The 12,972-nt window shown below is 43.6% G+C and overlaps 1 protein-coding gene across 1 annotated transcript; it reads right to left on the minus strand.

Moving 5' to 3' along the window:
• Nucleotides 1-9,626: 9,626 nt before the first annotated feature.
• Nucleotides 9,627-12,712, minus strand: TCF21 (transcription factor 21). The gene is made up of 2 exons (XM_039879035.1): nt 11,938-12,712; nt 9,627-10,169 (listed from the first exon to the last, which is right to left on the minus strand). The coding sequence occupies exons 1-2, from the start codon at nt 12,385-12,387 to the stop codon at nt 10,080-10,082; spliced, it is 540 nt and encodes a 179-aa protein (XP_039734969.1). The 5' UTR covers nt 12,388-12,712; the 3' UTR covers nt 9,627-10,079.
• Between the last annotated feature and the right edge of the window lie 260 nt (nt 12,713-12,972).

Below are 12,972 nucleotides of genomic sequence, written 5' to 3' on the forward strand. Positions count from 1 at the left end.
ACCAAGGCACAGTTAGATTAAACAATTAGTTCAGGGTCAGAGCAACTTGGGGGCACAGTTCCCAAAGCTCAGGCTTATCTATGAGCTTTTGAAAATATCACTTTCTAAAACTTTTATTCTAATAAATTAGAATGCACCTAATATAAAATATTGAGAAAGATAGTGAAATTTAGTAGTATATAATCTGTGAGTTGATTTATAAGATTCAAAAGAGAAGAAAAAGCAAAGGACAGATTTGGGAGACAAAAAGTTTGGGAAATTTATAAATTGTTTGAGGGGAAGGCTCCTGAGATGATGCAGGAAGCTTAGCAAGTGAGAAATTAAAAGCTAAGCTCAGCTATCACATGGTTGACTCTGATGATCTGTCACTCATAGTTTTGGTGTTAATTTTCCAGTAGCAAAGATAAGTTTCACCTATCATAACCTAAAATCTTTTTCTTAAGACCAAGAGCAGGCAGGCATTTGCAAAGTGGCTGGCTATTTCAGTGTAGCAGAATCATGGCTCACCATATTTACTCCATCTGGAAGTGTCTCAAGATCCAATTTTAGCCTTAGGAAAATAAAAACCTGCAGGACGACCACCTTAGATGTATAAAGGAAGCTTTTGAAATCACTTCCCCAGATATTTGCCCACTACTGGGAGATAGGTTAGTCTGGGGTAGAGACAGCTGGGAGCGCTCCATGCTGGGCTAGCATTGTGAATAGCATGCTGAGGTGCCTGTAGACATAGAGGCTTGAGTGTGCCAGGGGCAACCAGCATGTCCTCGTAGCCCACCTTTCTGGAAACTGGCACAGTTGGTGCTTTTCAGAACACAAGGTTGCCCTATCCTTCCAGGTCTTTGCAGAGGTGAGATTCTGCAACTACGGGGGAGAAAGACCAAAGCTGGAGGTCAGTGTGGAAGGTGTTGTCTTACTCACCTATTTCCAGTGTATAAGGTCCTGCATACAGTAGATACTCAGTGATGCATAGAATGAAATGAATTACTGTATATCATCATTCTAAGATGCATTTTTTTCCCCACATTTACACATTTCTAAAATTGGGATGCATTTTAACATTGGCCTGTTCTTTTGAATTATCTATATTGTTGGTATTACCCATGCTGAGTTTAATTGTCACTAAAAATGTCTTTATAAAGATTATACTCTGAGCATTGGAAAAAATCTGTTATATAAATAATTTATATATGAAGTGTTATATAAATAATTAATAGAAAATGTTTTTCTGTTATCCACAAAAAGGCATGGAAATAGAAAGATAGTGTATAGGAACAAAGGCATTTGTCACTGAAGGAATATCTATAATTCTGTATTTTATTACAAAATAACATCCAAGTGCTCTACAGAAGGTAAGAAAAGAAGTAAACCATAAGTAGATGACCATGTTACATTTTGTTATTGAGATACATGCAAAGAATTGCCTATCATATGCTGTATTAGTTTCCTGTGACTGCCATGATAAATGACCACATACTTGGTGCCTTAGCAAAACAGAAACTTATTTTTTCTTCGTTGTGGCCGGAAGTTCAACATTAGTTTCACTGGGTCAAAATCAAGGTTTAGGTATGGCCCTATTCTCTTTGAGGATTCTAGAAGAGAATCCATAACTTGCTTCTTTCAGCCTCTGGTGAGTGTATTACTCTTATCTCTACCTCTGTCTTCACATCACTTTTCCTTTTCTGTGTGTCAAATATCCCTCTCCCTTTCTTGTATTAAGACATTTGTAATGGCATTAATACAAGAATGCCACAGAAATATGCACGGATAATCTCTCCATCTCAACATCCATAACTTAATAACATCTGCAAGTACCCTTTTTCCAAATCAGGTAACATTCAGTTTTCAGGGATTAAGATCTGATACCTTCCGTCTACCATTCAGCCCATTACACACGTCAAGTAACACAACTAGAGTCAGAAAAACCTACAAATTTCTAAGAGTAGGTGAAGGAAAGGTTAGTGTAACTAATTTATGTTATTTCTTCTCACAAAATCAGGAAAGGGAAGCGCTGAAGCCTGCAGAACAGGTATCAGTGACTTGGAAGAAAATCACATTGACAATAGAGGAGAATTCTTCTAAGAGGAGTCTCTTAGAAGATTAAGAACTCTTCTTAATCAGAGGAGAAAACTGGGTAATAAATCACTAGACGTTGACAATTTACAGTAAAAAATGATTCAGAAGGGTTAGACTCTCAATATGAAGAACTTTTAGTAAAACCTTAATATGGCAAATTAATTTTAAAAATGGTCCCGAATCTCTATATTCCTCTGTATTCGTGTTTTATTCAATGTAACTTTGCAGCTTCTCCCACCAAGAGGTGGACTGTATTTCCCCAGCCCTTGAATATAGGATGTCTGTGTGACTAGCATTAGCCAATAGAATACAGCTGGAGTGATGTTATACCAGTTCTGAACCTAGCTCCAAGAGACCTTCTGAGTTTCTGTTCCTTCCTTAGTCTCCCTGTGAACAAGTACAAGCTAGCCTACTGGATGATGACAGCTATGTGGATTAGTCACCTTCATCACTCCAGCCAATAGACATCCAGCCACCAGACATGAGTGAGGCCACTCTTGACTAGCTAGCTCTCAGACAAATCACTAGCCAACCACAGATACAAGTCCAGTGAGAACAGCAGGGCCTGACCCAGATCAGCAGAACTGCCCAATTGACCTGCAGACTCATGAGCAATAACAAGTGCTTATTCTTTTAAGCCATTGGGTTCTGAGGTGATTTATTATATGACAAAAATTAACTGATACATGATGGTGGAAAATCACCAGATTTTAATGATACAGTGAATAACTAATTCAGAATGAGTTGGACTCTGAAAATAAAAACAGTTTTGGGGATATTTTAGCTAATTTGTTTTCCTTATAATTTCAATTTTTTTTGTGTCCTAAATGGTCATACAGAATAAAAACATACTTATAAATAAGTCTAAAGGAGATCTTTAAATAAGTATAAAATAAAATTTTATTTTATTTTTTAAAAAAGGCATCACATCATACTTTTATTGGAAGCATTTCTTTCTTTTTAGGATTATACCTGTCCTTAATTTCTTTATCCTGGGAATTCCCCTATGTTCAAGACAGGAGAGCATTTTGGTTTCAATGAAATATAATAATTCTGTACTCAGCTTTCAGCCACTTATTCACTATGTAACTTTTCATGATTTACTTCCCCTCTCTGAGTTTCATTTACTTATGGAAAAGTAAGGATGATAATATCTCCTGGTTAGGGTTGTTTTGAAGAAGAAATATAGTAGTGTATATGAATGTGCTCTGTGTAATGCAAATGGATGAAGAAAATTAAGAAAAATCAATCTCTGCTGGTATTTCTTAAACTTACCCAATAATAACATTTTAGTGGCTAAAAAGTAGTGGCGATATTTTCAATAAAATTGTTGTATCCCATAAAGTAGATTACTTAGGTTATATGAATTTGTTTTCTTGTTGTTACCTCTACCATTTCTCCCTATCATAGACATAATAAGACCTGTGAATGTGACCCTTTCCCAAACACATGTTGCTCACCATTGGTGTAGCAGAATAAAATCAGGTGGGTCCAAATGCAGAAGACCCAGACTTGATGGCAATAGATTGCATTTGTAGCAAACAGATTTGAGATTCTTTTTGCATCCAGAGCCTCCATCTCAAAAAACCTGTCCCAGCCAGCAGCCAATCTGTCTATCCATCCCCAGCCAACCCACAGATGATAGGACAAGAGGCATCCAACTGACCTGGAGAATATAATCAGAGCCTCCTAGAACACATTCATAATTGTCCCTGTCTTGAGAATTCAAATTAAGAGATGCCGAGGCTAAAATTTTGGATAGGGGAGTCGGCAACTGAACGTTCTTGTAGAACTAGGTCTGTAATTAGCAACCTAACAAACCCACTCCATATGAAATAGAAAGTTTAGGAGGAGTATAAAGTGATCCAGCACAGAAAATCAGATTGCAGAGCAGAAAACGCAGAAGATTGGCAGAGGTAAGGGCCCAGAGAACTCTAGAAAAGAAAGAGGGAGTTTTACTCCTGACTTTCAGTTTCCTAACAGTTTCTCTAGTGTTTATTTTCTGCCTGGAGATGTCAGCCCGAATCCTTGGACTATCTTTACAATGCCTTATTCCCCTTTTTTATTTGAGCCATTTTGAAGGAATTTTTGTTTCTTGTAACAAAATGACCCTTGCTGGTTTGAAAAATTTCCCTGGGTTTAGAGATATCTTGGATTTCTTTTTAGTCCTTGGTGAGGAAAGAAAGAGTGCTCATAAAAAAAAAAAAAAAAGGTAGAGGAAGGAGCTATTGAGTGGGTAAAGAGTGCCTGAAAGAGAGTAGAGGGCAGCAGAAGATGGTGGTAATTCACGTGAAATACAAAAGAAGAAAAAATATTCTAATGAGATTCATTAGCAAATGATCCCAGAAATCAAACAGAAAAGCTTAGGGACGACTGCTCCGGACAATGGTAAGAATGCTGAAGGGAGACACGTCGTTTTGAAAGACAGTGTTTAACATGAACACTTTCCTGAGATGTAGTGCTAAAAAAACAAACCACGTGTGGTGAGAACCATTGTTTCAGGTTAATTCCCCTTAACAGAACTGATGGTGATTTTTTCATTACAGATTTATTTTTACTATAGAATAACAGTCCATTAGTAAATTCTAAAATTAAAATTAGACAATATATTTGAACCAGCAAGTGGTTATAGCAATGCAACATGAACTTACCTAGCAGACAGAGGTATCTCCGAGAAGCTTATTATTAAGTTTTATGCATGTGTTCTTCTTAAGTACTTACTATGTGACTGTCACTGTGCTAGGTGCTGGGGAAAGCAAGGTGAACTAGCGAGACACGGTCCCTGCTCTCATAGAGCGGATAGAAATTGATAAAAACAAACTAAACAGAAAGAAAAATAAAAGAATGATGAGGTGATAAGTGCTGAAGAACAGGAGTGGGATTCCACTGCAAATAGGGTGGTAAGGGCTCACTAAAGAAAGATGGGACCTGAATGAAAATCTGTTTTTAATCACACTCAAGAACTCTGAGAACATTCTAAAAACGGTTATTCTCCTCGCCCTTTCCACCCCTTTCTCCTCCTTCTGCCTTGAGAGATCTTAAGCCTAGTCCTCCGGGTTAGTTAATCCTTCCGAAAGCGTGCGGAAAGGTGGACCAGCGGAGCCAGCACAGATCTAAAAACCGAAGGTGCGAGGAGCCAAGACGCCAGGCGGAAGCCAGACGGCCTCTCAAGAACGCCGTGGGCACCACGCGAGTTTCCAAGGGCATAGGCAGCATTTGGAGGACAGGATGCAAAGCTAAGAAAGGAAATTCGGCTCGCCAGCTGCGTGGGGCCTGCGAATCTCCTCCCTGATGGTGCGGAGTCGTAACCTTAGAACTTTCCCGTGCCGGCGTCTCTGAGAGCAGGGCGGGTTGGCAGCCACACATTCAATGGAAAGGACAGGAGGACCCAGGAGGCTGTGTTCGCTGGGGCTCAGACCTCGAAGCCTCCTTCCTTCTCCCGCCTACTTCCACAGACTCTTCAGTGGGGAGGGGAGAGGAAGTGAGCAGAAAAGCCTCAGAGGAGTCCTTCCCTATTCTGCTTCTCTGCTCAGGTCCCTCCCCTGCCCATCCGCTCCACCCTGTGCTCTCCATACGCTCTTTCACCCCGTGCTCACTTCCACTCCCCTGCCTCTGCACCCCAAGTCCAGGCCGACTTCCCAGGAGCCTGACACACAGGAACTCGAACCAGAACGAACGCACCTGCTTCCACTTGGTTGAAGGGGAAATATTTGCCGGCCTGGACCGAGGGACCCTCTGCACCACCAAGAAGTCGCAAGGGGCGTGAGTCTCGGGTGCCCAGATTTCTCTCCCTTTTAGGCGTCGCAACCGAGCCAACAGCAGCAGGGGCCTAACCCACCCAGCTCTTTTATTCCTCTCCTGATGACTGAAATTTGACTTTGAGCACGGAAGATGAGCACACACATGTCCACACATTCAGGTAGCACAAATCTTTTATTTTTCGAGGACAAGTGGTTTGATTTCCCCAATTCTCATTTAAGTATTAAGAACACAGCACGTGCTATTGTGAAGTGAATAGAAAAGTAAGTGAAACTTGAGCCCAGAACATGGAGCCTCTTAATTTTTTCCCCAAATATTTTATTTCCTTCTGCATTAACTTCTTTTGTTTCTCTAATAAGACAGAACCCCACCCCCGCAAAAAAAAAAGTGATTCTCAAAGTTTAATCCCTGGAACAATAGCATCGCCTTCGCTTGGGTACTTGTTAGAAATGTAAATCTGGGGCCCCACCCCAGATCTCTTGAATCTGGAACCTGGGTGGATGGAGTCCAACTATCTACTGCCACCAGCCGGCCAGGTGATTCTGATACAAACTAAAGAACCACTGGCTTATAAGCTTCCTTGGGCAGTGTTCCCCACTCACCACTAGATGTAACCAGCAGGTACTGGGTACTGGACCTTGCTTACCACTTCTCTTTTTAGAAAGAAGTCTCCAGTGTGACAGAAAACCAGCTAGACGCACAATGAATTACTTGTAAAAAAGTCGTACACGCAAAGAGAGAGAGAGAGAGAGAGAGAGAGAGAGAGAGAGAGAGAGAGAGAGAGAGACTTTCCCTTCCCCAGCCACAGTCGTTTCAGTATTTGCCCACTCCTCCTGAGAACTTGCAGGCACACACTTATTTGAAACACTTCATTCTCCTTCTGAAAGCACCTTCCAAGATAATTTTCACAATCAAGAGGTCACAGACAGGACACTCCCTATCCCTCACCCCTAACTATATTGACTTGTGGCAACTGGGGTTCCTCTTTTCTTCTCAAGCAGCTGCTAGCCTCCTATTCCAATCCAGACACATCGAGTGCCTGGGCTGGGCACCGGTAGGCTGGAGCTTGTGCCCTGCTGGGACAGACAGACTTCTGGAAAACAACAGACACAGAAGAGCGTGGTGGGTGTAGAGGTGCTGATGACTTGGTTTAAGAGTAAGGTCCATGGGGAAGGAAAGATGGGTGCGGAGGTACTGATGATTTGGTTTAAGAGTAAGGTCCATGGGGAAGGAAAGATGTTCAGACTGTGGATGCGTTTGTGGAAAGGTATGGGGTCGTCTGGTTTTCATGTTCATGGGGTTAGTGGTAGCCACAAGCCAGTAATTCCCACTGTGTTGCTTCTTGCTCCTTTTTGTGGAGCAGAGAGTGCGCCCAGGCTAGGAGGCTGAGGGCCCTGTGGGCAGGGCTTCCCAGCAGCCAGACACCAGTGTAGCCCTTGGATTTGCTGGTGCCAAGGCTCGATTTTTGCTCTCTGAATTTTTCTGGATTCAAGATTTCCAAGAAATCACATATGTGGAAAGCTCTGGAGAAATTTGGAGAACATTGGGGGAGGGTAAACGTGGGGGGAGAGAGAGGGAGAGAGAGAGAAGAAATTGTGATGATAAACATTGCATTCAAGAGCGGTGTTTTGATTCGTGAGAGACCATCGCCTGTGCATTACAAGCATACACCCTTTTGAGCTTCCTGCCTGAGACACTTTCAGGTCAGGCCTAGCAGAGACAGCTCACCACACACAACTTGATAAAAGTAACCAATATTTGCACGGATCTTTTCTTTTACAAATCAATTGCACAAATATAATCTTATTTGAGTCCCACTAAGTCTTTGTGAGGCAAAAGACAAAAAGTGTATGATTATTATTATCATCTTTCTCTCCATCTGCAGAGATGAAAAAACAGGATCCAGGCCCTTTTAGGAAAAAGCTGGACACAGAAGTAGGGCTTACTCTACGTGTTCCACATGCATAGCCTCATGCCTTAGGCTTAAAGCACAGCTTTCAAATTATAGGTAGATGGCAGGAGGAATTTAAAAAAGAAATTCGTTTGCAGTTTGTGGTGGTCAGAGAATGAGCAAGAAGAAGTTTCTTCCATATGGGGCCGCCTGCATCGGGCGCTCAGAATTTTGAGCATTTGGTTTGTAAAAACGTGAGTGAGAGCTTGAAAATTTACTGAACTGAAACACAATAAACTGAATCATGCTGAGACTCATCTCTGCCTAGAACTCCTGATCAGTGAAGGCCAGGGCAATGACCCTCTTACAGGAGTGACAGAGGGAACACGAGAATCTGGGGAATAAAGAGGTGGCCAGAGATTGAAATGCACTCTTGAAGGTCAAGTGTTGGGGTGCGGGTGTGGTAGAGTAGACTGACATCCTGAGAAGTCCTCTGATGTGCCTAGGACAGACAGGTAGATGAAGAGCTACTGAAGTTCCCCTGAAGTTCCCAGCCCTTGGAGAATGAATTGCACTTGTAAAGTGGTAACTGTCACTGGCAGAGAATAACCCTGTTTTAGACAAGCTCCTTCCTTGAGGGACAAGGTGAGGGCTCCACTCCCTACAACGCCTTTGGGTTTATTTGGAGATAAGCACGGGAAAGGGGTGGTGGTGGGGGACAGATCTTACTCCAGGTACCAAACAGCCGAGGAAAAGGAAAGAGATGGAGAGAGAGAGGAAGGAAGGAAGGAAGGAAAGAAGGAAGGAAGGAAGGAAGGAAGGAAGGAAGAAGGAAGGGTGGAAGGAAGAAAGGAAGAAAGAAAGAAAAGGAAGGAATAAGGAAGGTAAAGAAAGAGAGAGAGGAGAGACAGAGAGAGAGAGAGACTAAAAGGAAAAGAGAAAGAAAAAGAAAGAAAGAAAGAAAGAAAGAAAGAAAGAAAGAAAGAAAGAAAAAGAAAAAGAGAAAAAGAAAAAATGAAGCGGAAGTTTCAAGGGTCTCTGCGAGGAATAACAGTATAAATAATCGAAGACGTCTTGTAAACACTGCGGTCATAACCCCGAACATTAAACAGCCCCGGTGGCATCTGGCGCTTCGGCCGCCGCGGGCTGCGCAGGGGCAGCGAGGGAACCCGGTCCCAGGCTCTTCGGCCTCGCCTCTCTGTTTATCTCAACTTAATCTTCCCCAACTAGCTGTTCCGTAGCCTGGAAGATGTTTAAATTAAAACCCAGTCCGCCGGAAGTCGTGGCGGGTTGCAGAATGCACTGGCTAACCTTAACCTTAACAGACAGCTACGTTGCTATAATTAATTAATTAATAATAAGAAACACATAACGTATGTTGCAGCACTTTGAAAATCAAAAAATACGTTCTAAGGATTATGAAATTTACATTTTCCATAGTTCCCATTATTTCTTCACTGGTTTGCAGCCACAGGTTGTTTGGGTTCACGTCCATGCCTGGAGAGTTATAAAACGCGGAGTTTACCTTCCTGTTCATGTCAGCAGTTATACTGTGGAATACATGAAAACCGGATTTTCCTTTTCTGATGTGCTTTATTCTCTTGAACTGTGTTTGTAATTGTTAATAACTTCAATCCTGCCCTGTCTTTGTTTACAGGTGCATTATTTCTAATTGTCTCGAAAGTAACCTGCAAACCTGAGACCAGAGGGTTTTTTTTTTTTAATGTGTCAGTGCAAAATATGATCTGCACCTTCATAGTTGAATTCGTATTTAATTTTTTTCTATCCCTGGAAGTTTGGATTGAGGTTCGAAGAACCACTTTTATTATCAAACTTCCCCATAGTGCTCCACTTTTCTATTTCAAACAAAACTTTTAAAAATCACACCAATCTCAGGGCTTTTAGCAATATAAAGAAAGATTTATTTTCGAAAGTAGCAAAATTTGTTTGAAAAAAATATATATCTTTAAGTGAATTACTTTATAAATGTGACTGTCAAAGTCAGCTATTCTATGATCTACGTTTTACAACATATTGTACAAAAGATACACGTTGATAGGCTCTTATTATCTATTCATATATTTATAATTACATATTGCACTTGGACCAGCAAGGCTCGCAGAGTCATTCACGGTAGAAGTTAATAAAGTTAAATAGACGGGAATCTTTGTAAGTACAATTGATCTCCTCTGGTTTGGAAACGAATCTCCTCGTCGCTGTAAAGTGTTCTCGCGGGGTGGGCAGGGAGAGGAGCTTTGCAGGGAGAAGCAGAGACAGAGCAGGGAGGGCAGGGGTCGCCTTCCCGGGGCCCGCTCCCCCCCGGGAGCGCGCCTTTCCCAGACTCGCACCTCCAAGGTCAGGACGCCGTGGTTCCACATAAGCGGCTGGCGGTCACCACTTCTTTCAGGTCACTCTCGGGCTTCCCGGCCACCATAAAGGGCCAAGTCTGCAGGAGAAAAGGGGGTGGAGGAGGTAAGTGGCGGTGGAGGAAGGAGGGGAGGGGTGGGCTCCCGGATTGAGACCAAAGGAGAGGGCGCACTGTGGGCAAGCAGTGAGTTGGATAGACCCGTTATATCTGCAATTAACTCGGTGTTCCAGTGAGCCTCGTGTCTGGATAAAGCAAAAAGTAACGTTGGTGCTAAGTCACTCTTCGTATGGTACAGCAAAGAGGGGATTACTTCTTGGGTTCGAAGTGAAACCCAAGAGACGAGGCCCTTGGAAAGCCCAATGTGGCTCGTGTAGTGGCACAGCCCAGAGGAAGATGCCACGGTGAAACTGAGCAGGGAAACCCAGAAGGACCTCTGGCCACGTGGACACCGGATTTGAGGCAAAGCGCCCTCTTAAGCCCCTCTTTTGAGGTCGTGGTTGAGTTTCCCGAACGTCTGCTTTTATCCCCATTTATTTCCCTGCTGCCAACTTTCGTTTCCTCCATCACAAATGAAGGCTTTGAAAACAGTTTCTAAATTAATCGCTACTCCCTAAGGAAAAAAACAATGATGCTAACAAAAGAATATACATGCGTATTTTATTAAGATCGTCTTCTTACTGGGCTGAGCAAGTGTAACTTTCTCTTCCCCTCTTCGTGATATTTTATAATAAAGCTCACTTAAGTTTCTTACTCAAAGATGAAGGCAGCAGCAATTGTAAATGAAGGAACTACTTTCTTTGAGTCATAGATTTTAAAAAAGCTATTTACTCATCTCATTCGAAAAATAAACTTAATTGGAGGAAAAATTATTTTTCATGACAAAATGTGGTTTTGCATCCCCTCCCCCAATTCCTGAAACTAACTCAGTGAGAAGACAATTCAAACCTTCAAACCTCTCTCACTTCTGCTGGCCGATAAGACGACTTTTAAGAGGAAAACCTGTCTTTCTTATCATATATAAACAGAGGTGTTAGTAAGTTGTTTTTCTTTAGAGCCTGGAAGTTTTAACATTAAATCAAATGAAAAAGGAATTAAATATATTTCTTAAACAGTTAAATGCATTTAAGAAGAATAGTAGGCTTAATGAGCATTACTTTTAAGCTAAAAAATAAAAAGTTCTTAAATTGGGATGAAAGTGACTTTTTAATATTATCAATTACACTAATACTCGTGAGAATGTACTAATTATGCTGATATTTGCTAGAACTTCTGGGATTTAAAAATGTCAATCTGTCTATAGGAAAAGTGCAGAATATTTAAGTAGTTGGGGACTTATATGACAATTATGGGGGGCATGAATGTGTCCATATCTAATGGTCCTATATCTATATGGGAAAGAAGCAGAGTGGGGTGTTTTTATTTACAAGAATTAGAGGAAAAAATCAAGTTCTACTCTTTCGCTAAAAGAAGAGTGAAGAGATTAATAAAATGCCTTCTTGCCGCGCAGCATCTTGTCAGTGATCCCCGTCCTGCACCAACCCCTCCACTCCAGCCCTCATGGCGCGGGTGCAGGGGATCCTCCTTTTTGCCAGCTCAGTACACTTGCAAACTCCTAATTGGGCTGCCACGTCAAACGCTCGTATAAATCATCCCAGCTCTGGCCTCCTGTAGAGCAGAGAGAGAGGGCGGCGTGGGGATCTCCTGCAACGGTCCCCAGAGGCGCTGGGCTGGTGGTGGCCGAGGTGCGTAAGTCCCAGCCGGGCGCGCGCACTCACGTACCGCGGGAGGACTGCGGGCGAGCTGGGCGGGGGCGCCCGCACCGTCGCAGCCGCACGGGAGAACTTACCAGGTTGACCGGGTGGATGTAACCGTTCTCGTACTTGTCGTTAGCCAGAATCTGCCTCAAGTGGGCGATGTAGCTTGACGCCAGCCTGAGCGTGTCCAGCTTGGAGAGCTTGGTGTCCGGGGGGACCCAGGGCAGAGTGGTCTTGAGCCTGGAGAAGGCCTTGCTCAGCACCCGCATCCGGGCCCGCTCGCGCGCGTTGGCCGCGTTGCGCTGGACTTGCTTTCCCTCCTGGCTGACCCCGCTCAAGGGGCTCTTCTTGGTGGGCGCCTTCCTCCTCTTGCCCAGGCCGCCACGGCCCTTCTGGGGAGATCCAGTCTCGCAGTTGGAGCTCTCCTCGGTGCTCTCGTTGGAAGTCATGAAGTCCTTGCTCGAGTCCATTTTCAGCCCGTCGCAGTCCAGCATCTCCACCTCTTGAAGGTCCTCCACATCGCTGAGGGAGCCGGTGGACATGTTTGCGTGAGAGGAAGAGAGAGAGAGGGAAGGGAGAGAGGAGAAAGAACAGAGAGAAAGAGACCCCGTAACCAATGGGTCCCCCAAGTGTGCAGTGCGGAGCAGCCACCTCGTGTTGGGAGTTGGAGTTGGGGTTCTGGTTGGGTTTCACACCGCTTTCCCCTTCGCAGAGCTGTGAGAAGGAACCGCCAGAGCTTCTTAAGGAAGGAAACCGATGCTCGGTTTCCCCACCCCCGTAGTCGTGGCCGTAGAGGAGTGTGAGAGAGCGCTGAGGAATTTGGTGGACACTAGGAATTTATCTAGGGAATAGAGAGGCGGATCCTTGCAGCCCAGGGGAGGGGCCTGCCAGGCCCCAGCAGGGCTATTAGACCCCTTTCCCCAACGAAGGGAAACTCGCACGCCCAGGCCTTGATTCCAACTTGTAATGTAAATCAACTCAACTGCAACACTTAAATACCGGTCACCTTCTTCCACTTCAGGCCTGGCCAAGGAGGAGCAGGCCCCACCCACAGCCCCTCTCCCGGGCCCATCTCCTAAGGCCTGCTTTCCCTCTTAAGAGTTCATAGATGGTTGTCTGTAGAGAAC

This window comes from Pteropus medius, unplaced genomic scaffold (genome assembly GCF_902729225.1).
Source record: "Pteropus medius unplaced genomic scaffold, Ma_sr-lr_union100, whole genome shotgun sequence".
NCBI classification, from domain to species: Eukaryota; Metazoa; Chordata; class Mammalia; order Chiroptera; family Pteropodidae; genus Pteropus; species Pteropus medius.

What these genes read in the sequence shown, in the direction of transcription:
- TCF21 (XM_039879035.1), bottom strand. Translation starts at nt 12,387, where the DNA reads ATGTCCACCGGCTCCCTCAGCGATGTGGAGGACCTTCAAGAGGTGGAG. An exon ending in ACATCCACCCGGTCAACCTG is followed by an intron (nt 10,170 to 11,937) that starts GTAAGTTCTCCC and finishes TTTCTCCTGCAG; the next exon opens with ACTTGGCCCTTTATGGTGGC.